The following is a 24,986-nucleotide window of genomic DNA, read 5'->3' as shown; positions in this document are numbered from 1 at the left end:
TCATCAGCAGATCTCAGCAGACCTTGTGAAGGTCAATGTGATCATCCCACTGATGATGATGGAGAAAGCAAGCGTTGAGATGAACTTGCTCAATGTCATGTGCCAGAGCAGTGGTAAAGCTGACACTTCGACTTCAGCTTTTCTGCAATCCAGGATGAAAGGTTTTGCCTCACAAACCACGTTGCACATGCATATACCCCTGGGAGTTCTTTTAATTAGTGGTTTGTATCCTTTGTGTACTGTGTTTATCAGTGTTAGAACCTAGGAGTGCATTCAAGGCTTTTATGGTGTTTCTTATAGGCTTCATCATGAGAGATTTTGTCATTTACAGAGTTCCACTGAAACCTTCTATTGCCACCTGGGAAGAAAAAGTCAGAAATTTTGAGATCTTGTTTGAAAAACCCACAAGTAAGTTAATATTTAATTGTGACAAAAAAGTGGCCCAGATTCAAATCTGTAGATCCAGGTAAAATTACTAAATGTTTGATTATTAGTTCTGATGATGCTGTGCTTAATAACTGAAAACAAATTTGACGTTGTCACTTGTATTTTCCTCAATCCTCAGGAAAGCTGTCCTGGCTGGAATTTATCCCATCGCAAGCTCGGAGCTCAGTGACTTTGGGGCCTTTGCGGAAGCAGAGTCTGCTGAAGGAGGTCATGGGAACAGCAGTCCAGAGAGCAGCCTTGATCTAGAAGGGTCAGGAGCCACAACCTCACTTGTTCTAGAGGGCTGGGAGTTACTTCCAAACTCACCAAGTGTCAACAGTGCAGTCCTGGGTGCGTCCGTCCTTGGAGGTATGAGCCCTGTGCACCTCAGATCAAGCATTTTAGGTTATTATTTCACACCCTCATAGAATCATCACACTTGGAAGAGACCTTTAAGATCATCAAATCAATGTGGCACCACCACTGTAACCCCTAAATCACATCACTGAGCGCCACCTCTTACACACCTCCAGGGATGGGGACTCCAGGGGACAGTGTGAATCCCAGGGAAGCTGAGTGGGTGCAGGGAAGGTGTGTGGATCCCAGGGAAGCTGTGTGTATCCCAGGGAAGCTGTGTGGATCCCAGGGAAGCTGAGTGGATCCCAGGGAAGCTGTGTGGATCCCAGGGAAGGTGAGTGGATCCCAGGGAAGCTGTGTGGATCCCAGGGAAGCTGTGTGGATCTCAGGGAAGCTGTGTGGATCCCAGGGAAAATGTGTGGATCCCAGGGAGGCTGTGTGGATCCCAGGGAGGCTGTGTGGATCCCAGGGAGGCTGTGTGGATCCCAGGGAAGCTGTCTGTATCCCAGGGAAGGTGAGTGGATCCCAGGGAAGCTGTGTGGATCCCAGGGAAGCTGTGGATCCCAGGGAAGCTGTGTGGATCCCAGGGAAGCTGTGTGGATCCCAGGGAAGCTGTGGATCCCAGGGAAGCTGTGTGGATCCCAGGGAAGGTGAGTGGATCCCATGGAATCTGTCCGTATCCAGGGAAGCTGTGTGTATCCCAGGGAAGCTGTGTGTATCCCATGGGATCTGTCCGTATCCAGGGAAGCTGTGGGTGGGCAGTGCTCTGGAGGAGGAGCCGGGCCCTGTCCCGGCCCGTCCCCCGAGGGGCGGGCGCTGCCCCGGGCCGGCCGCGCTCCGGAAGCGGCGCGGGGGACGCGGAGCCGGCGGCGCTGGGTGAGTGAGGGCCGGGGGGGCCCGGGCCGAGGGCCGGGCTGGGGCACAGCCCGGGGCAGCACAGCCCGGGGGAGCCTCCTCTGCCACGGCCGGCCCGGAGCTGACGGGCTCCGGTGTGGGGGGAGCTCCGTGTGCCCCTCCCGGCCACCGGCACGGCCCTCCCCGGCGAGCAGAACGCTGTGCCGAGCGCCATTTGCTGAGGGTTTTATCCTAAATGTTCCCACTGGAAGGGTCGGCTCGCACCTGTTTCTTTGGCTGTGCGGGTGGTGGCCGGTTGGTACCTGGGTCACGCACAGGAGCAACTGCAATCGTACAAGAGCAATAAAGCAGCTTTTTAATTAATTTTTAATATGCGGCGACACTTTGAGGGCAAGAAATTGTCGCGGAAAGACGCTGGGAACCACTGACTTCTTTTGGTGGTTCCTCACTGAAGAAAACCTAAGAATTGTGCGAGCTGAAAATACAGCTTTTGCCTGAGGAAAACAGTCCAGCAGAAGGCTCTGGGTCTGCAGATCCGTGCCAAAGGAGAAGGCTGTAGTCTTGAGAAAGTGGGGGAAAGGCTGTTCCACTCCATCCTTGCAAATGCTTCTAAAACATGCTGTGGTGAAAGGTTATGTTTGCTGGCCTTTGTTTCTCGTGGGAGCTGTACAGCAGACCTAACCTAGCAGGAGAGAAATCAGGCAGCTGAAAATAAAACGAGCTCATTAAACTTGGGAATGGCATGCACCTTACATGGTATTTTCTGTTTTCCATAAGCGTTGTACTGTGCATTGTTGTCTCTTGCAGTGAAGACTGGCTCTTCACCTTGGTAGGGTTACAAACCATGCATTAGTTACAGTCTGTATACAGAGCAACCTGAAAGGCATTAAATTAGAGATCCGTGTATTCCACCTCCTCTTTATCTATTCGTATTGCTACACAGGAGCATGTGCTGCACAGGGGAAGTGCAAAAATAAAACAGTAAAATGCTTTAAAAATGCAGCCATGAGACACTTTTCTCTGAGGAAAAAAAATAGATGACTTTCTAGAACTCATCAGTCATCTCTCTTTTTTGATGGTTTTAAAGTTCCATATTAAAAAAAAAATTCATTCCACTAGTGCAAGAAAATGCATCCAGTTTTATGGCCCTTTAATGGGCATTCGAGGACTCTAGTGTTCAGCTTCATCTGGACATGGTCAAGAGAGACAGCAAAATAGTTTTGGACTCTGCTGACCATGAGTTATTGTTGTGGTACATAAAAGTAGCAGATTCCAGTGATAAATGATTTTTTAGCTGTGTTTTAGACTGCGCCTAAACAATAGCTTTGGATCAGTTGAGGAGCAGTGGAGATCACTGTGGTAACTGACAGGTGTTATTTATGATGCTTCATTTGTGAAAACAAACTACATAACAAATGGCTTCATTTCTCAAAGCCTGCTACTGGGGATTCTTAAGGGTAGAATAGTTCTATGCCAAATTGTGAACTGATTGCCTCTAATCAACCAAATGATGGTAGAACCCTATGAAAAGAGCATACACAATCTATCATGTTTGGGTCTCTTGATAGTTCCTCTAAACGCTGCCTTGTGCTGGTTGTGCATCCACTCAGGCTTTCAACAGATCCTTAAGGCGAGCAAAACACCCTGTACTGTCTGACAGAGCCCAGTAGCACACAACTAGAACGTTGGTTCCTCGAGTGCCATTTCCAAATTAGCGGTGCCATTTGGAGCAGAACGCTTAATTACAGCATGTTTGGGATTCCCGGCGAGCTGCTTTGTGCGTGTTGGGCGTAAGTTGGACAGCAAACTGGAAACATTACAGAAACGGGGTTGTTGCTGATCGTGTCATCCTTGCTAACTGCTGTCTTACTGACTAGGGATAATCAAACCAGAATTTATAAAAGCCCGTTATCCAGAGAGCAGTAAGTCCTCACTGTCTCCACCTTAGAGCAGAGGGGTTTTTTTCTCCCTTTCTGCAGACTTTGCCGTGTTTCACAGTGTGTATATTCTGGCTTGTCTTCAAAAAGAAAACCGTCTGGCAAGTGTTGTGCCACAATTTAGCCTTTTGTATTTGAACTAAGCCACCTCCTGCATCTCCAAGGATGGTTCTGAAGACTCATTTTCTGCTCAACGAAGTCAGCTTTTGATCAAGCTTTGGCCTTGCTGTAGGATCCAGTTGCAAGGGGAAGTCAGTGCTGGCCTAATCTTTTTCATCTTCTCGTCTCCTCGGTGTGTGGGGACTGAGCTGTGTGAGGAGGAGGCTGCTGACACATCTGCTTTGTGGTGGCAGCAAAATGCTCGTCTCACCCCCATAGTTGCAGCACCCGCTTTTCTGTGAACATGAGCTCAAGAGGATGACACCTGTATGAAGAGTTTTCTCATTGAATATTTAGGTACTTATGGTATCTACGACAGCTTCTCTTCAGTTTTTTTTTCCTCTTAGTGTTTAATTATTGTGAATTTCAGAATATCCCACTTTGAGTCTGACTCACAGCGTGCTTCTGTTTAAGAATTTTAAAGCTAACATCCAGCCCTGGGTATAAAACCACAACAGGTGTTGCAAGTGCAGTGTCAGCCTTGATCAAAGAAGGTACCAAAATACATTGCTTGCCTCCTTTGCCAGTTAAGTGTTGCTGCTATTTTAAGGGGTAGCTCTGTTTTATCTGACTTAACACTTCTGTCTGAATAAAAGAAAAAAAGGTTGGGCTGTTTATGTAGGACCTATAAACACTTATGCTTGTTTCAAGGCCGGCAGGTGGAGCCCAAGATAATAACACTGGTTTGATATTTGGAGTTAATAAAACCACAAATGTAACTTAAAGTGCTGTAATAACATCAGGCAAGGTTGATGGGGTGATAAAAAGATGGTTCTGTCAAAGCAGTAGTGGAAAGGTATTGAAGTGTTGAAAATACTTGTCCTTCTAGATAATTGTGCTGAGCGTTACAAACTTACTCTGCTGCTGTTTTCTGAGTGGCAGTTTCTGTGTAAGTTTTATGTGGCCAGTAATTTTGCACAAACAGCTGGCCTGAATTGATTATTTGAAGGGAACTCAATACATCAGCTAATGGAGCCTGAAACATGTTTATTAAAATAGTGGTCTTATGAGTGATTAATTGCCAACAGTTTTTTATTGAGTAATCCATTTAATTGTCTGGCAGGACACCTAATGAATACCAGGAGCCATATCTCCTTAGTCAGCAGGAGCAGTCAGCAACAGTTGTCCATTAAAACTGTATTTTATGTCCTTGCTTTCACCAAGTGGCCTTCTTTGCCAATAAAAAGTTTCAATGCTTACCCACCGTGTTCCTGGTGGTGATTTAAATGGAAACTTCTCAGCTGTGGATTTGAGGGGATCTCCTCTGAGCTGTGAGTGTTGTTTCTGAAACAGGCCTGGTGACATAGAGCAGCTGGGGCACACACCCTGAGTTTTGGGAAAGCTGCCAAGGTCTGTGTGCAAAAGATCCAAGTCTTCCAGTACAGGTAGTTCAGTTGTACAAGTCCAGTATGGTTGCAGTCTCTGAAAATGCAGCAGTGGGGTCTGAGAAGGGGAATAACACCCTAAGACTGAGTAGATTATCTGTGTAAAGCTGGCTGTGGGTCTTTTTTAACACTTGGCTAGTAAAGCACTTATCCAAAATTCAAGACTGCATCTTTAATTTATGATTAATTTCTAAACCAGTTGTTTAGGGATTGACTTGATAGTGGAAAAGAAAGTCAGTACATTGCAATCCTTAAGCTTCAGCACAGAATCAAGTTTATCCTTTTATAATTTGCAGTGTAATAGATAATCTTAATTTACATTTCAGGCTATTACAGAATGACCTTGCATTGAGCCTTTGCTGAGGAACCAAGATTTAAACATCAGTTCTTCAATGTGCATCCTTCTCTTCAAGTTTGACCCCCGCCCAGTTTCAAAAAATGCATACAGGTAAGATTGTTCCACTTAAAAACAGACCTACTTCTGTGTTTTTACTCCATTTCTTTTTGTACCCAGTACATGAACTGCAAACTCAAGTCAGAATGATGTGTTCTGCTGTGCCTTTGTAGTGTTTACCTTCAGGGCTTTCCCCACTGGAGGATTTATTGTAACCCTTTGAGGACCCTTTGTTTTTAGACTGTCAGAAGACTCGGGCTTTGCAATCCCAGACCTCTAGCTGGTGATGTGTCATGTGCTGTGTAAGTCCTCTAAATATTGTACTCCAGAGTTTGAAAGTCCTGCCTTCTGCTTCAGCATTTGAACTAAGGTGTTTGTTGAGCATTGCAGGTGCAGCTGTCCCCTCCTTTCAGTTTGGTAGATAAGCTTAGGGTTTCCAGTTTAAAATCAGTTTTAAAGGAACTTACAATAAGTGTCCTAGCCTTCCCCCACACTAAAATCTGCTTGCAGTTAAAATTGTAGGTAATAAACTAAGTCACGTGTAGGAAAGGGTTGGCCCAAACCTGAAGACCAAATAAGCATCCAGGCTTCTAGGTAAGTTTGTAAGGATGTGTGGATGGCATACAGGGAGTTTCCAAAACATTAAACTTCCTCTCATTACAGCCCTCAGTTTTTCAACTTCACATCCAACAGCAGCAGCAGCTTTGAGTACCCTGAGTATGCAGTAGAAAGACAGCACTTCAGGCCAGGGAGCAGATTGTAAAGTTTCATTGCTTTCTGTATTTCTGTGTACTGCACAGGTTCCACTTTATTTTGTGGGGTTCAAGTATTGGTATTCATCCAGAAACCATCAGAGTCAGCATGCTCAGGAAATCGTTGTGCCTTTCACCGACTTTTCTGCCTTGTTGTATTGAGGAGCAGATGCCATTCCACAGAAAGAAAGGAAATGAGAACCCAAACCTCAGTTGTCCGTAGAGTGCATTCCTTTCTGCATCTGGAATCTGCCTAAAAGGGGGTTTTGTTTATGATGTGACTGGTGCTGAATTAATATCCCCATTTATTTGGTCTGACTCTCTTTGTATTACTAGTTAGTGAGAGACAGATTCAGCAATCCGATGCCTCTTGGGAAAATGCTCTGGATGTCAGCTGCAGTTGCTTGCCAAGTGAACTTTCTGCCACAATCAATATTTAAAAGTAAAACTTACAGTAGTTTGCTTGCTATAAAAAATTGCATCGAGATTGAAATTAATAATTTATGTCAGAAAACAACTCGCTGTCAGTGTCAGAATAGGACAACACTTCTGAGATGTTTGGCCCAGGTTCAGGAGTGTTTAATCGTATCTAACTTTCTCAGTAACTCTTGTTCAGCAGTGTCTTGCTCTGTACCTCTGAGATAAATCACTCTGGGCCATCTGTTTGGGAGATAAGTGCCAGGCCACAATGTTCCTGGTGTCGGGTTTTACCCTCAGATACATAACTTTAGCCCCCCATTTATTATTTTTTGTCCTTAACACACCCTAGCTAAATCTTTCTGCTTTTCTTTATTTGGAAGAATGTCGAAGTTCTTTCTTTTTAAATTGTTCCTAAGGTTTTTTTCACCTTAGCTTCAGCTTTCTTAAGGACACAGGTCTGAGTATCAGCTGGGAACAGTACCCAGCCCTCCTGATTGGTACCCATTAGGCCAAGTTAGACATCTCTGGACTAGTCCTCGCTGAGTGTCATTTTTCCTGGCAGCTCGTGCATCACTGTACTGTGGCTCTGTTGACTTCATGGTGAGGCCTTGGAACAGTTTTCCCAACCAAAAGGGGGTTCCTGTACCTGCAGACACACTAATCTGTCCATTCTAAAGCAGGCAATCGCTTCCCTCACTGTTCTCCACCTTGCATCTCAAACTAGAAGGGTGTCTGTAACAGGCATTAAGAGTTGAAAAGACAGAGTGCTCGTGGTTGGGGAAGTTTACTGGCTGGAAGCAAATGGCCAGACTAAACCTTGTAACCCCGGGCAGAGTTTTGCACCGGGGTCATTTCCACCAGCACCTCGTTATGCAGAGAGCTGAGAGCCTTGTGCCCCAGAGCAGAGCTGTGTGCCTGCAGCTCTGCAGCCTGCCCTGCCTGCTCTCTCTGGGCCTGCTGCAGCAAAGTTCAGTGCAGTGGAACGAGCCCTTCCCTGCAGCCCATCATCACTGGCAGAGGTATCAGCTGCCTTTACATCTTGCTCAGCTGTGCCCTGTGCGTCTCACAAATAAATACATGTCTCGAGCTTCGAAGCTGTAATCACGGAGGCTTTTTTTATGGAGCTGAATTGCATTGTAGGAAATTGCTTTAATGGAATGATTTCTCGTGTTTTCATCTCTCTCAATATTAAAATAAATCTTATTACGTAAATCCTGGTACAGCTGAATTATTTCAGCTATAACATGGCTGAGTGGGCTTTTTGCAATTTATTAGAAGATGAGGGTCACTTAATATTGCTCCTTTTCAGTATGATTATGTTTCATAAAAGACAAAATAAAGATGGTTTTATTATTATGATCTTGTATACCAGCCTTGTGATAAATTTAGGAGTCTGCATTAAACTTGAGATGGGGAATATTCAGTCACACCAGAGAGACTTCACTTTTTTTTGGTATTTAGATACTATAAACAAACCGTGGTTTCAAGTCAAGAATTATTGAAGGCAAATTGGAGCTTCAGGAGAGGAGAAATGCACTTCAGCCAAACTGTGTTTTAACAGTGGTGATGTTAATTTAAATAAAAATCTGCAAAAGGAGGCTGCACGATATAAATGCAGCATATTCGAGTAAGATGACAGAAAATTGGAAAACCAGCTGAAAGCCTACAGGTCAAAGAGGAGAACCAGCTAGAAGAAGAAAAATTATACAAGTTTGATAGGAACAATATTATATTTTCTTTGGAAAGGAAAAAAAATGTACATACAGTTTGGCTTCCAACAGATGCTTCTTTGCTGGGCAAAATACAAAGCACCTGCCTTACAGAAAGGATGCCTTGAAGTGGGAGGGTTTTTTACTTTCTCTGTAGCTGATTACAATTCTTTTTCTAGGGTATTTCTAACACTGCTAACTCAAGCTCTTATTTATAGATACCCTGCATCTATCTGATGCTGCAATAAGTAATTAAATTTAGTGATGCTGTCTTCCCTTGCTTTTGAATAACAGAAAGTGTTCACTTCCTCAGTTTCAGAAGATGGATGTGCAGTCAGATTAGCCCAGGCTTTTCTTTCTGGTGTTCCAGGGCTGACACTGCTGATGAAATGAGTGCAGCACACATTCACTGAGGGCTTTGTGTGGTCTCTAAGGAGTACACCAAGAAAGTTGCTTTGTTTTAATAACTTCTGCTGGATGAAATGGACACAGAAACAGTTTTTTCTTTCAGAGGCCAAGAATGGAGAGTGTTCTAAATTCCTGGGGAGCTGTCTGGCTGTACTGACTCCTTAAAACTTATCTGCTCCGCAGTCCCAGCCTGACTGCCTTGAACTGGTGTTAGCATTGAATCTGAGGGATCTGCACTGCTGCAAAGACTGCAACTTCTGAGGAAGACCTGTCTTATCTTGCCTGCCTGCTGCTTCTTAAATATCATGTTGAACTTGGGTCTTTCAAGTGTGAAAGTGCCATTTATGATAATTATCAAAGTTCAGAGGTAATTGTCGAAGTACAAAGGACAGATTTTCTAAAACTATCAAGTTTTAGGTGGCACGTGAAGAGCTGCAGGGTGCTTTTTGTCAGGACAGCACTTGGTCTTGTGGAGTGATGTGTTTATTTCTAAAGATAAAGAATGGGCTTCATCCAGCAACATTTTTCAATTGCATATTATTTTTCGTAGCTTCTTCCTCCCTCCTGATGGTGCCACCTCCTCCTGTTCTAGCAGAACTCAAACTATGCAAGCAGCTATGGATGCAAAAATACCCCAACCCACAAAGCAACAAAAATCAGGGAAAGAGTGCCCACCAGAATATCTCTTGATTGTTACAAAACCCCACACCTTTTCCCTTTACTCCTCTGCCTCCTTGAGCATACTGTCACTTCATCCACGAATTTCTGGGGGGCTGCACCTCTGACACTGCCACAGATTTCTCTCTGCTCTGAGTACTTACAGACAAAACCATCTGACTGGTATCTTTGAACCCCATAATTAGAGCTTTAGGTGTCAAAGATAGATTGAGAAATACTGTGACTGATGTTGAGCAGTGATCTGGTAAAAGCACACTCTGTGCTTCAGATTTTTGGGGAAGTTACCTATGAATCTGTGGGTTATCTTCACATTTTCTTTAATGAAGCTGTAACTTCATGCTGAGGAATCTTGTTTATGTGCTCTAAATTCAGTCTCTGCCATGGTAAGTATTGTTCTGTGGAAATAATACCTGCCTCATTCACTCAGCAAGAGGGACTTGCTGTCTCAGGGCAGTGAGAGACAAGGCTGCTGTCAGATGTCATTTGGCCTTTCCACTGAGTGAGAAAGGTGAGACGGGAGGATAAAGGGTGGTTTCATGCTTAAAATGAGCTAATGCTGTGGCAAAAATTGGATTCTGTTCCTGCCTGCACTGTGAAGTTCCAATTTGTAAGTAATAGTGTATTTTTCCTCCTGTGTTCCACAGGCTTATTCTAGCAGCTAACAGAGATGAATTTTACCACAGACCATCCAAATCAGCTGAGTTCTGGGACAGCAGCAATGAGATCCTCAGTGGTATGTGTGTCTTGCTGTTCTGAGAGGTTTGCATGTCATTTGTAAGGGAATCATGGCCTGGATTTTTTTGTTACTAGGGTGGTGGTGTTGCCTTTCTAATAAGAAATTTGCTTCTTCCTGTAATTCTGAGGAAAATAAGTAAGTCTGAAAGATGAGTTGTGCTATTATTATCTTATTTGTGTTTTGATATCTTGTGGGGGTTTTTTTAATATCTTCTGGTCGAAACTGGAGATGTTTTTAAACAAATTTAATAACCTAACTCTTACTTATTCCATTAGGTCTGGATATGGAGGAAGGAAAAGAAGGTGGGACGTGGCTGGGAATCAGTAAGAAAGGCAAGATGGCAGCCCTGACAAACTACATGCAGCCAAAGATTGATAAAAATGCAAAAGGAAGAGGTATGAAAGAGTTGAAACAGAAGAAGAAAAAAAAGAAAGTGAACCAACAAGCCCTGGTGTTCCAGTAAAATAGTGATGATTACAGTAATAATTTTCCTAACAACACAGCTTTATGGGCAAATAGAATGTTTATGTGCTGTAAACAGAATTTGTGAACTGATGAGTTGGAGCACCTGTGTGAGAAACTTGACTTGGATAATGATTTTCTGATCAAACAGGCCAAAGTAAAACAAGATGTAGTGCCTAGAGCCTCAAGTTACGTTCAGACAAGAAATGCAGCACCAACTGTCTCCTCTTGAAAATAATTCCAGTTAACAGGCAGAACAACTAGCCAAGCATTGAGCTGGATTTTTTAAATGGATATATTCATGTTCAAACACCTATGTCAGGGAATCAATACCACTTGAGTTATGCTGGAGGTAACCTAAAAGATTATTACAGTCTCTTCTTCCCCTAGATCAGAGGAGCAGAAATATAGGAAAAACCCTCTTTTGAAGAGGATTCTCAACAGAGCACATCTGTGGGGCTTTTTTTGAGTAAAAATGGGTCTCTTTGTCATAAGCTGCTGCATTGGGAATATATTGTAATGACAAAAGATGTTAGGGAAAGAAAACGAATGAACCACGTCATTTGTATTTCATTTTAGGGTCATATATCAGGGAAATGAAGCAAGACAAGAAAGAATTTGTAAGGTGGGAGGAGAGGAGAGGCTCATGCAGTTTAGAGTAGTTAGTAATATGAATTCTGTGGAATTTTTGACCTAGAGCTTTTGACCGAGTTCTTCAGAGTAAAAGTCAAGCTCTCAATAGGAATGTGGTCCTATGATGTAAGATTTTTAAGGCTGGTTTGTTACTTGGTTTGATTTTGGGTTTTTCCCCACTGTCACAGCCTGTTGGAATCTTTACCTTGCTGTTTGTTTTAGCAGGCCTGTCAGAACAGTGAGCTCACACCTATTTGTTCTGTGTACTTCTCTTTCTTAGGTGCTCTTGTAACAAACTTCTTGACTGCAGATCTGGACAGCTACTCTTACTTGAAGAAAGTTTCAGTAGAGGGACACCTTTACAATGGATTTAATTTGTTAGCAGCTGACTTGAAGTAAGTCTAAAACAGCACAGTTGGGGTGTCACAGGGAGCAGTGTTGTACACATCCCTCACAGCACAGATGTGTAACAGGGCAGGAGCCTGTCACAAACTAAAGTTAGAGCTCGTGGGTTTTGCTAATTGGCATGGAAGGTCCTAATGTTACTGTAGTCATCATTTCCTGTGGTACTTTTTTGTCTGTCTGACACTGGAGGACTGTCTTGTGTTCTTATTTCGTGTGACTCCCTGAGAGGCCACAGCCAGTCTTTACCCTCAGGGCTCTGGGGCTTGTGTTTGGAGAAAACAAAACCTCGGCTCCATAATTTCTCAGGTGCCTTTTTTCTCTGAGAGGTGATGTGCTGTGGTGGGATCAAAGCACCTGAAGGCTTTCAAGACACCTTTCCTGTCAGAGTAGCTGTGTCATTAATCTTTCCTGAAACATTAAAAATCAGCGTAAGACATCTACGTTAGCTCAAAGTTTCTGTAGCTGAAGAAAGGATCTTGGATGCTTGACTATAATTAGTGTGTTTGGGACAATCCTCCCCACTGCATGTGCCTGTGTGTCAGCTCACCAGTACACATGCTGAGTGGTTTTTGCATTGTGCCTGTGGAGAGGAAGGGAATCCAGGGCTGGGCCATGTCCATTCCCAGGTGGATCCTCTCCATGAGCACAAATGTCCCAGAGCACACCCCTGCTTTGGCACACTGTCTGCAGCAGCATTAATCTTATCAGACAACCCCGTGGTGCTGGGCCTTCTCCCACTCAGCTTCTCTGCCTGCTTCTGGGGAGCCACAGGCCCTTAAAGCAGCAGCAGGTCACAGTGCTCGCTGTTCTGAGTGGAAATGATTTCCAGCACCCTCTCACTAACCAGCCTTGTGTTTACATTTTTCACTGTCTGCATTGGACCCCCTTCAGCTGGTGGTTCAGACTTACTGGTCAGTTCTTCCCTACTCCCCCACTTTCCTGCAAGAAGATATTACAGTGGATCTGATTGATGTTATTTAGGACAGTCATTCCTGTGTTGGTTTTGTTTGGTTATTGCTCTGTGCTGGGCTGATAGGGAATTGTATCTTCAATTGAATAGTCTTTCCATGGTGATACAGATCATAATTCCTTGCTGAGTATCACTCTGAAAGCTGTGTGTGTTGATTAATTTCTCAGTTTTGACAGGTCTTTAGCCTTGGATACTCTGAACAAGGTTTCAGAGACTGGGCTGGTCTCTAAGTAAATGTCTGCTTAAGATTCAGAGCAGTTTCCCTTCTTTCTCCATCTGTGACAGTATCTGAAGTCAGTGAGCTGCTTTTGGTGATGATCAGGACATCATTTCTGTCCTGGGAAACCTGCATTTATGTCCAACAAATCTCGTTGCTGCAGGCACTTAGACTTCCATGGGTATCTCAAACCTCTGCCAGGGCTGTTGTGGCAGCATCTCACTTGTGTTCTTCCTGCCAAGTGTGTAATACAGAGTGCCCCGAAGGACAGATGGAATTGGCAGCTTCTTGTCGCTCGCCCAGCAAGTTCAGTGTCTGACAGGTTGTCACTTAGAGCCCATACAGTTTGTGTGCAGTAAGAGCCCTGTGTAGCAGGAGTGAATCACTTTCTCCAGGAGGGATAGACAAATTGTCCCTTCCAGAACGAGTCAGCTGGAGGGGATTGCAGAGATGCCTTCCAGGTAAGCTCCTCTGCTCTCCCTGTCAGCCAGCCCTCAGTCCCTCAGGGGAAATGCAGTGACTGCATCATCAGCCGTGCCTGTGCTTCAGTGGGGGTACCAAGGCTGGCTGTGTGGGCAGGCTTTGATTGCTCTCCAGGGATTGGATCTAGGAGCCTTTCCAGTGAAGAGTGAGACAGGGTCAGAGTGCTGCTGTGGAAGGAACGGGCATGGTCAGGTTGTCAGGACTGCTCTGTGAGCTCACTGACATCTCTTCTCTTGCACTGTCAGTCCTAATGCAGTATCACCTTTTGCAGAGTACACCTGTCCTGCTTCTTGTGGCTCCCTCATGAAAATGAGGTGTCCAGAAATATTTCTGCATAGATCTTTGGTCATTTCTAGAGGATAGATGGACAGTCCAATGTCAAAAGAAGGAAAAAAGCTTCTGAACCACTTTTTTATTTTCTCTCTTTCCTCTGGTGTCACTTTCTGCCTGGCCCAAAATCTAAGGACAACACCAAAGAAATGTTTAGACACTGACAGCAAAATCAGAGTAGTACTTCAAAGCAGACCTTGCATGCTGTGAATATCTGGCTGAATTCTTTTATTGGACGGTAGGTGGGATATCTTTGGGCATTAGAGTTGGTGGTTTGGTGTTTGCTTGTGTATTTTTAGTTTCAGAACAGAAAAGGTTTTCTGATTAGCTCATGAACATTGAAGAAAAGAATCTGTGAACTGTATTACTTAGCTGAAACTACTGTTCAGCATTTCAGGCTGCCGCTTTCCTCTTTTGTCCTTGCACAGAAATACAAGCACAGATTATTCATAAAACAATCCAGTGTCCTTGTGTGAGGTGCTGCCCCTGTGAGCAGAGCAGAGCCCAGGGGAGGGATCCCTTGAGGAGAACCACCCCCTGTGCAGCTTCACTGCCTCACTGCTGCTTTCCTCTCCTCTCGGCCCGTGGTGTTGTCCAGCGTGACCTGAGGCCACCCTGAAGGGCAGCAGAAGGACACTGCTTATGTTTCATCAGCATTAAGAAGTGATTGTGGCAATCTCTGCATGGCTTTCATGCTGCTGTGAAGCTTCTGTTTCTACTGAGATTTATGCTGCCTGGAATATTTCCTGGAACATTTATTATTGCTTACATTTTTTGACAGAATGATGTATCTGAGAGCATGATTTTTATGCAGTTTTAGTTTCTTTCTGCTGTCAGCTATGGCTGGGATTTAAAAATAAGCCTACTGGGCCCTATTGTGATCACTTTAATTATGCCTTTATTACTTCTCCAGTGAAATTGGTATCTATACTTGTAAAGCTGGAAGGGAAGAGAATCTGAGCACGGGCCAGGGTTTTGAGGCTATTGCTATGATCAAGTTTATGGTGATTTTTTTTCATCTTGGCTTCTGCCTTGACGTTCAGTACCGAGTGTCTGTAAACAGTAGGAAGGGAATAGGCAGAGCCAAATGACAAAAGGAAGAGAAGCTGACTGGCACAGTGAACTAAATTTTGAAAGTATGCCCGTTTCAGAAGCCTCTTGGGAGGCTTCAGTCTTCCTTTGACAGAAGACAGCAGCAGTGCTGCAGTGGAGGTAAGTGGAAACACACATCTGGGGGAATGGGGAATGTGGAAACAATAAGATACAGATGTCCTGGATTAGTGACCCTGCAGTTTGAATGTATTCCCCATCTCTTTGTTAAACTCCAGGGGATCTTGTTACTGAGCCTGTCAGTCACGAGAGTCTCAGCACAGATGCTGGATGATAATATTCTTTCCCATGAAGAGCCATGGCTAAAGGAAGCCAGCAGTGCCTATTTACACAGCAGGCAGTCACATCTGTGGCAGGACGTGGACAGCCCTGTTCAAGGCTTGTGTGGGTCATTTGTCTGCCTTTCCATCTAACGCTGGTTTTTGAGACCTCAGGTGATAACAATTGCCCTGAACTTTTTCTCTTCATACCTTTCACACCAGGTGCAGGTTCAAGAATTTGAAAAGAGAGTAGTTAATGCACTAATATAATAGTTTCAGGTTGCTGCTAATAGAACTGGTTTTTTCTTCCACCTGTACTTTTCAGCAGCACTTTCTCCTGTTCCTTGAAAGGCTCTAATTCTCTGCTTTACTGTGCTCTAGAATAATAGTTTTTAAACACCTTTTGTCTCTGATTAAGAAAATACAACTCTTTCAATAGGTTATTTAAGTGGGTCGTATACACAGGTCAGTCTGTGGTAGTGGGACGGAAATTTGTGTCTCAGGAAACTGAGGAAAGCAAATTCCGGTCATATGTTGTGTTTCCCTTCTGTTTTGTTTCAGCTGCTTTTGTTACGTCCTGTCTAGTTATTCCCAGTGCAAATACTCCAACTGGGGTAAAGAAATAATTTCACAACAAACTTTCTTGCTGTTGTTGATGCATAAGAATATCCCAGGTAATACCATGAAAACTCTAGCAGAGACCAAAACCTGCAGTGCTTCAGAAACAGAGGCACAACAGGGAAGGAGGATCCATATCCAGCCCTGCTGGAACTGGAGCACGAGTGGTCCCAGTTCTGCTGTGGGCACTCATCTCTGGAGAGTTCAGGTGGTCAGAAAGTCCTGAGATCAACACTAAGGTTGAGAAGAAAAACAAAGATAAGGAAAATAAATGTCTTTTAAGCCACTAGAGGAAAGTTCAGAAAGTGATGTGTTTTTTTTAACAGTAGACAGATTGTAAATTGGATAACTGAGGGCTTCATATATGATATTTAACAATAAAAGAACAATACACAAATACCACCTGTAATTACTGTCTTCTATCTGTGCTGAAAAACTTGGGCATCTTTCTGTAAGGCATCAGAAAAGTCTCATGGGTTTGGGAGGAGGAAGAGTAGTGCACAGAGAAAGACAGTTCTAGTTTTGCTTTATTTTTTTTTATATATTCTTTTTCTTGGCTCTTTGGAGTTGTATAATTAATAAGTTAATATTTCCTTCTTCATTTGGCTGCCTTGCAAAGGATGCTGTAGAATGTCTTTCAGAATGGCTTTTCAAGCAGAATATAAACAGCTAAATCAGGGCTGTGCTCGTTATTAGGGTTTGAGTGGTGGATGCTAAGTTATGCAGAGCAATTTAAGTTCCAGGACATCATTAATGAGATTGCCCTGATGCAGATCAGAGTGTGCAGAATGCAGAGATACTTCTTTTTATCTTAGGGAAAAATGAGGAGCTGGAAATGGTTTCTCTACTGTATTATGTTTTATGCTGCTTAATCCAAATTCAATTTTAACTGCAAGTTTTGCTTGTTTGGGGTTTTTTTTCCAATTCAAAAAGCCTATCTGCTGTCTGAGGAGCTGGAGGATGGGAGACAAATTGAGAGCTGAACAATGGTCAGAATGTGTTTGTTGGTAACTGGAATAATTCTCTCTTCCATTGTGACCAAGTAAATCAGAAGGGGGAAACAGAGAATTCAAAGATCTCATTGCTGTATTCTGGCAAATTAAAAAGCCCAACTGGTGGCAGTCTGAGGAATCACTGAGGAATTCCATGTCAGCTGATGGGATTGAGGGATGTTGGGAGTGAGCCATCCGATGGCAGTCCATTTCCAGAGGCACACAAGGCTTATTGATGACTTTATTTTCTTTTCTTTATCATTGGTTTGCTGTTTGTGTTGTCAATATGAGTATGAGTGGTTAAGTCCCCGCTGTTTGGATATGCTGATACCATCTCTGTCAAAGCAGAGTTATCTGCAGTGCTGGAACCTGCCTTTGAACACTGTGCTCAAGAGAGAGCAGCAGCCAGTGCCTCCAGTTAAAGAGAGGGAGCTTGCAAACAGGAGCCAGTTATCTGCACACAGCCTGCAAATGCACATCTGTCACTGCAAGGACCAGCTGTGCCCTCCAGCACTGCTCTGAATGTGCCAGCTGAAATGGCCCAGGGAGTCAGAGCCTTGGAATGCAGGGGATTCAGAACAGGAGATGGGGGACAGGTTACCTGCTGTGATGGGCAGTTCCTTTGCTTTAGTGTGTCCCCTTCTCCCAAGGAATGAAATCTCCAGTTATCCCAAACCCCGCAGATTTTTGTCATTATTCCTGGCTGCTTTCCATGCAGAAGTTCTGGGGTTCTGCTGGATTCCACTGCAGTTATGTTTTAAAATGGTGATGGTACTTTGTGATAGCGGTGCAGCTAATGCAGTGTTTTGAGAGGAGGAGAGTGCTAAAACTCATCAATTAATGCCTGGAACCATAGGAGTAACAGTGGGAGAAACCTCTCACTGCGTTTGAAGATTGTGTGAAATTGGAGCGTAATCAAATGCAGGAGCTGATGGCTTTTCAAGGAGAAATTCTTATTTATATTTTGCAGTACCACCAAAGGAGATGTAATTTGCTACTATGGAAACAAAGGAGAACCAGAACCCATTTTCCTCAATGCTGGTAGGTTTTCTTCAGAGAGGTCTGAATTACCTGTTCTTCTGTAGCTCTGTGTTGTTCTGGGAGTTCAGCTATTTAAGCATTGTCTTCACTGACTTTTTCTTCCCATTCTTTAAAAAAAAATACTATTAAATGTCTTTGAATTCTTTTAAGTATTTACTAATAAATTTCTATACAGAATCAATAGTTCATTAAAGGTTCTGTCCATGGTAATGTACCCACCTGTACTGCAGTTAGTGGACTATGCCTGAAGGACAGAAGTCTGTCCTAAGGAATGGAATTTTCAAAGGATTTGACCCCAACTCCCTTACCCAGCGTGTGTGTTTATGGCACACCTGCAGGTAAAGGTTAGGGGAACCAACTGTATTTTATTAAAATTCTTGAAATCTGTAATGTCAACTCACCAGAATACACTTTCCATTGCATTGGTTTTTGTGTGTGTGTAGGAATATATGGATTGAGTAATTCTTTGCTGGATACACCATGGAAGAAGCTCCAGTATGGGAAGCAGCTTTTCACAGAAGTGGTGAAGAGAAGTCAAGACCTTACCAAAGAAGACTTGGTGAAGGAGCTTCTTACAGTGATGAACAACCAAGAGCCGTAAGGACATGAGAGCTGGAGTTCACTGAAAACACAATATGACCCCTTTAAAAATTGCATATAGAAACTGTTTGGACAGAGAAAAAGCTTTAGCCATATATTAATTGACTAAAGCTGGGTAATGAAGGGCAGAAGTAGTGTTCTTTCTGTCCACAGAGACTGACTTTGAACAGTATTGATTTTTGAGCAGGAGGCACAGCACTACTGCACTCTTAGTACTCCTCAACTGAACACTGGTTTTTCTGTGCCCTTTTAAAGCTTGCATTTCCCTTAGTAAGGGCAGTGAGTGCAGGACTGAGTTGCTTGCTCTAAGCTTTTTGGAGGCTCGGGTAAGGTGCAGTTTGTTCCTGCACACAGAGAAAGCACGCACATGGAATCATAGAACAGCTTGGGTTGGAAGGGACCATGGGCAGGGACACCTTCCAGTAGCCCAGGTTGCTCCAATCCCTGTCCAGCCTGGCCTTGGACACTCCTAGGGATGGGGCAGCCACAGCTGGTTTGTCCCTTACCCGCTCTCTTCTGCTCCAGCCCTGCCTCTGACTGTGATACCAGGGATGTCCTGCAACTCCTTCCAGCTTAAGAGGGATGAATGTGTTAACACTGGAGAATTTTTAATTTTTTTTAACCACTTTGCTCCTTTTTTTCAGTCAGTTACCAGACCCTGCCATTGAAGCCCAGGGGAAGGAGTACATCCGTCCCATGCTGAACAAGTACGCAGCTGTGTGTGTTCGCTGCCCAGGTTATGGAACAAGGTAAAACAATTCCCAGGGTAGTGGCAGATCTGAGCACTTTGATCTTATTGAAGATACTGCAGAACGTTTCTCGTCCACGAGCAGGAGTGGTGTCATCTGCAGAGCTAAATCAGGGGTTCTTCAGACATGGCATTGTCAAACGGATCTGCCACTTTCAGGCATTAAAACCCCATGGCTCTTGTTCAAATGAACATGTATTTCTGCTTCTCCCCTAACTAACGCTGCTCTTTTACTGAGATATTCTCACTTTCTGCTCAGACTGTTCTACCAAGAAGAACAGAATAAGGCAATGCACCTTGCATTTAATCCTTGTGAGACAAAATCACAGGGGAATCCTGTTGCTGGGAATTCCTACTCTCCAAGTGTGCCAGTGATTTTGTCAGATTGGTCTCTGGCATAGTCAGCCATGGTGTTTCCACTGTCGAGATGTGAGTTGATAAGCAGACAGTGCTCACTGCTGTAAGCATTTTAAGTTGGTATTCTGAGAAAGAGATACTCAGTTTTTGCAGTGGTTTCTATAAAGTGTATTAGAAGAACATTTTAAATATAGGATAATGAAGACTTAACCTGATAAAGAAGCATCTTCCTCCTCTCGCTTCACAGATTGGAGTCCAGCTATTTCAAAAGAAACAGGGATAACTTGGCAGACATACTGGCCTTTCACTGGTGAATTGGCTCTATATTTCAGGTCCTCCCTACTGCTATAATTGCATGCTCACACTTATCTTTCCCTTGGCAACAGGGTTTAGTGAATACAGATTGTTAACTGGGCCTCACAATATCCTTCTGAGGAAATTAGGCACTTTTTATATGAGTGAACAACTGTGAAGTGACTGGGGGAAGGCCACCACATCAGGATGGTGGAGGATTCCTGCTGTCAGTCATCCCTGTGTGACACAGTGTCCATGGAGAAATGACAGCTTGCACAGGGCAAAGGGGCACCCATGCATGACCAGAATCTGCTGCTCATGAAAACAGATTTCCTCTTTGGAAGGTTCCTAGAGAGAGAAACCTTTTCTGTGCTCCTATATCAGGTGTCCTGTGATAATAATTAACTGTGTTTAAATCTCAGTGGACAATTGATTTGAAGAGAGGAATGGAGAGAGCACTGTTGATAGGATAAATAACCCTTCAGGGTACGTGTAGGCTGTGAAGAAAAACTCAGTTTTATGCTACTTCTTTCTGAGTGGAGCACTTTGCACCGAGTCTGACCTTTCATCCTGCCCTTCAACGAGCAGCTTTGTGTGTCAGCTGCTGCAAGTGCAGCAGGGAATCAGAGCAGTGGGGTGACAGAAGAACAGACTGAAAATGCCCATTGGAACTTGCCAGGGCGATTCCTGCCCTGCTGATGAGGTGATGGGAGATAAAATAAAAAAGAGTTGAAACCTTTGGGCGTGAGGGCTGCCAGCTGATGTGCTGGACACCGGGCTAACCCCTCCCTGTGTGTTGCAGGACGAACACGGTGGTGCTCATTGATTCCCAGGGCCAGGTGACGTTCACCGAGCGCAACATGATCAACGCCGATGTCAACCAGTGGGAAACAAGCACCTATGAGTTCAAACTGCACAGTTAACAGCTTTCCACATGGATGGTTTGTAATAACAGCTAGGAGAGAACAAGCCATTAAGCTCCAGTAAATGTTTTGTGCCGGCCTCCACAAGCTAAAAATAGCGAGGAAAGCAAAAGTTTAAATAAACTGGTGGCACACTCGGATCAGGCTCACAGATTGTCTGGATAAAACCAGATGAAAAAACTGGCTTTATGTTAAGTAGCAACTTACAAGCAGAAACATTTTTTTTAATATCACCCTGCCTTGGGGACGAGGCCATCTTTGTCCAGGACAAAGTCAGTGCTTTTTTTGAGGGTGTGGAGTATTTTAAAGATGCTTTAAGTAGACTAAAACTTTTCAGTTTTGCTGGGGGGAAACATTTGCTGCTTTTATTGTTAATTTATGAGGGTTTTACCAGACTTTGCTTCAAGATGTGCTGTTAGGATGGCACAGCTGGTGCCAGTGTGCATTAAATGAACGTGTGTGTTATCCTGGTGGCACTGAGTGCTTCAGTCCATGTCAGCCTCTCAGCAGTGCCATGGGGAGGGGAACTCTTCACATTCGTTTTCCTAGAGATAGTACAGCAATATATCCTTTTTCTAGACCTTGGTCTAAGGGTAGGTAGGAGATTCAGCTCAGCCTCTGTTCACTTTTACTGAAAGAGTCCTGGGCAGCAGACTTGCCTAGCTTTGGCCAGAATGAAGTTATTTGTGTTGTGACATCTTGTTTCCTGACGGTCTAACCAGCAATATTGATTTTGATATTTCCTTGCCCAGCAGGCAGGTAAGGGAATAGGTACCTGTTTGCAAACAGAAGCTGAATGTGAGGTTTACATATATCAGCTGTTTTGTACATACGCAATTTTGGCTTCATTATTGGTATAATATGTTAAAGCCTGGAGTGACTGATCATAGATTTTTAGTAAAAATAGCTATTTGTTGTAAGGTGACATCATTGCACTCTTATATTGCTGAAGAAGTTGGGTATGAAGATGTACTTCCTGTGTTCTAACACCTGTGAATTAAAAAGCTATTTAAATGCATGCTTTTTTCAATTATTCAGTGCCAGGGTAGGTAATAGAAGATTCTAACTAATATCAGGATATTTGAAAACCCTGAGTTATTTTGCTGCTACTGGTGTTCTGTTTTGACTTATTTTGAATACTGAATATTAAGCTAGTGGTGGATCACTGCTATTTTTTTCCCTCTTTCCACAAGCCTCTGATTTTAACTAATTATTTCAAAGTAGCAATATTCCTGTTCTATAGCAGTCCTGTAATAATGCAAATTTATTCCCACCTTTTACTTAGAGGCAAAAAAAGACAAGTCAGAGCTTAGATGTAAAAACTGATTATAATCACATATTTTGCTTTGCTTGAATCAAAATTCTAAATCTGGGATTTGCTTTTGCTGACAAACCACAAAGAGCACAAACCTCTGACGTTATTTTTTATCAGGTCAGAATAGTTAATAAATGAGCATGGGAGAGTTTTGTTATTGGCTTCAGTGGAAAGGGGATCAGGACTGCAGTGCAGGGATCAGCAAGTGGTGCTTGTCCATAGAAGTGATCAGGTGTTTGTGGAGTGCATAATCTACTCTGTGCTAATTACAGTTTGCAGTGAATCCACTAGAAAAAAAACAACTGTAGCTAAAGTTAACAAAGAAAGTGTTTTATTTTTGTAAAAGTATTTTTAATAATAAAAGGGAATTTTAAAAATCAGTTTTAAGGGATATAAAGGAAAAAAGTGTGTATAGGAAACATTTCATTGCATTTTAGGAAGTTTGGTTGTGCATATCATCTCTTGGAAGTCAGACATTTGCAAGAGATTTTTGTTCCTATTGGAATGGTAGTAGAAGACATTTTAAAATACCTGTAAAAAAATTGTGGGTTTTTTTTGCTTCAAGTTGTGTCATAATTGTTGTTTATATATGTGTTCAAAACTAGAATCAGAATAAAGGCAATCTGGTGACCAGTCTTTGTTGACATCAGTGGATAATTTGCCCATGTGTTTGTTTGCCTGTGAGGTGTGGGAAGATGCAGTGAAATCTTTCACGAGGTACTGGCAATGAAAGGGCTGTAAGTTTAGTGCGTTCCTGGGGCTTAATTCCTTTCTAAGAGCGCTGTGTTTTTCTGGGGGTTCTATGTTGTGTTGTGTGTGTTGGGTTTTGGTTCTAAGGTGTTTCATGGTTGTCTTACCCAGGTAAGAAACTGGAAAATGTTTGAAATGAAGGAAAGATCACAAGTTATGATTCCTTAGGGAAAAGTGGAGCCCCACAAAATGCTGTGGAAGGACAGGAATCCAGGTGCACTGGGGGGAAAGTCTGGGTCCTGGGCAGAGCCGCCCTGGACACTGCAGTGGGGGTGGAATTGTCTCATCTCCCTGTGAGGAGCTTGATAAAACACACCTGAACAGACCTGGGAACGAGTTGGGCCTCAGACAAAAACAAAAATATGGATAGGAGTGGCAACACTGTTTGCATAGCATCATAAGGAAATAAGTAATTTCAAAATGAATCTATGGAATACCAAGCAGAAATAAGGCAATAATTAAAGCATCTTACATTTCAAATTTAGCCTGTAGAACTTAATGCACATTTATGGCTTAGCAAGCACCCCTATTTATATGGAATATTAGCTACTGGGAATCAGCTTTATATCATTCAGATTCACGTAATTGAACGTTGCTGATGTTCTTCATCTGATTCATTTTCTGCAGAGAAGTCTGGTTGATAACTTCTGAGGATCCAGGAAATAGTCTGGACTTGGTGAAAATAGAACCTGTATTGTGATCAGCTGGGAAGGCATAAGCTGTGAGAATTACAAGATGCATGGGTGTGACTCACGCTGGGAAACGTGGGCTGAGGTGAACGGAGTGAGGAAATGTTGAATATGAAATATAGAGAGAAATAATGGATCTGTAGCATCCCATGTCAAGAACTTAGAAACTGAGTAAATTCTCAAATACCCTTGAGCCAACGGATGTGTCTACTTTGATTATTTTTTGTAGCAATCAACCACCTCTTTTGATATCAGAGAACTGATCTGAGATTGCTCGTGGGGTCCTTTTGATGACTTTCCATGGCTGTGAGGTGAGGACTGACAGAGGTCAGGTGAGGAGAGCAGATTTCAGCAGGAAGTGGTACACTAAGACATGCAGTGCATGCAAGTACCAGTTTGCCACTGCCAAAACCCCAGGAAAAGCTGCAGTGCAACTTATTTTACTGAAATAAAAGTAATGCAGGCTGAGCAAGACTTGTCTTTCACTGTTGGAATGGCACAGGATGTGCTGCAGTTGCTGACACTGGAAGTAAGAATATGAAAAAGCCACTGGCTCCACCTAATTTTCATTCTGATGAATGCAGCCTGGGAACTTTATTGGGAAGCTCACAGTTTTTGCTTTATAGGCTTGATTTCTGCATTTTGTGTTGGCAGCAGTGGTTTCTGTCCAGCCTTCCGAAACCTTGTGGGTGAAAATCTCTTTTGTCATTAGGAACTTCTCTGTGCTGATGATAATTTTACTTTGTGATACTGTGGTAAATCCTGATCACACCATGCAGGTGGACCTGTGCACTTCTGCTTCAAAAGTGGAAGACACTTCTAATTCAAATGTGGAAGATTCATGTTGATGTTTGACAAGTCTTTCATCAGAAGTCCAGGTGATGAAAATTTTCAGGTGAATTTGCACCTTGTTAGACACAGCAGATCAGATTTAACTCTCCAGAGGTCACATAGGCCTTGTGGGTAAAAATTACCCATTATTTGAGCTTAGTTTGGATGAAAACATTGTTTTGCTAATGGATTTGCTATTGTTTTGTTCACAGAAAGCTAGAACTGTATTTCCCTGTAGTGTGTGTGTCTGAAAGAATCAGTTGATGCATCGTTGCTTTAACTCACAGTATTATGGTTCTCTGAGAACAGATGCAGAGTGGAAAAACTCACTGGTTATATTTCCACTTTCAGAGCACTGCAGGCATTTTAATTCTCCCAACTCTATGCAAGGATCTGTGTGTGTGCCCGTTCTGGTTCTGACTGAAACACGGCTGTTTATTTAACCTGTTTTTCTGCAGTATGTGCTCTTAGTGCAGCCGCTCAGTGGTACAGTCACATACCGGGGATGCCCACGAGTCACAGTGCTCGCATTTCCACAGGCCCTGTGAGAGGGACAATCTTCTGTCACCTGTTGGTAACGGGAGGTGACCTGACACAGCAAATGCCAGCGTCAACTTGAACTCTCTACTTCATCAGGAGGGTTTTTCCCCAGCTTTGACAGCTGAAGAGTGATGTAAGTGGCTGTTTTGCAGACCGTGGGTGTTCATTACTGCATGTTCTGAAGTGGTTTGTTTTAACATTA

General features: G+C 43.3%; 1 protein-coding gene across 2 annotated transcripts; it reads left to right on the top strand.

The window, feature by feature from the left end:
• Nucleotides 1-1,595: 1,595 nt before the first annotated feature.
• TANGO2 (transport and golgi organization 2 homolog) lies at nt 1,596-20,799 on the top strand. 2 transcript variants are annotated; one of them, XM_027892663.1, is made up of 9 exons: nt 1,596-1,652; nt 5,443-5,567; nt 10,125-10,213; nt 10,492-10,611; nt 11,592-11,706; nt 17,667-17,737; nt 18,181-18,334; nt 18,982-19,086; nt 20,539-20,799. In XM_027892663.1, the coding sequence occupies exons 2-9, from the start codon at nt 5,512-5,514 to the stop codon at nt 20,657-20,659; spliced, it is 831 nt and encodes a 276-aa protein (XP_027748464.1). In that variant the 5' UTR covers nt 1,596-1,652; nt 5,443-5,511; the 3' UTR covers nt 20,660-20,799. The 2 variants fall into 2 exon arrangements, with proteins under 2 accessions (XP_027748464.1, XP_027748465.1); XM_027892664.1 differs by having other exon boundaries at nt 1,616-1,659; nt 5,446-5,567.
• Nucleotides 20,800-24,986: the final 4,187 nt, after the last annotated feature.

The sequence above is a fragment of the Empidonax traillii genome, unplaced genomic scaffold, assembly GCF_003031625.1.
Source record: "Empidonax traillii isolate 1590-97213 ecotype Southwest subspecies unplaced genomic scaffold, ASM303162v1 scaffold361:size2146424, whole genome shotgun sequence".
Classification (NCBI taxonomy): domain Eukaryota; kingdom Metazoa; phylum Chordata; class Aves; order Passeriformes; family Tyrannidae; genus Empidonax; species Empidonax traillii.
The sequence above is the reverse complement of the archived record's forward strand: the minus strand, read 5'-3'. Positions and strand labels throughout refer to the sequence as shown.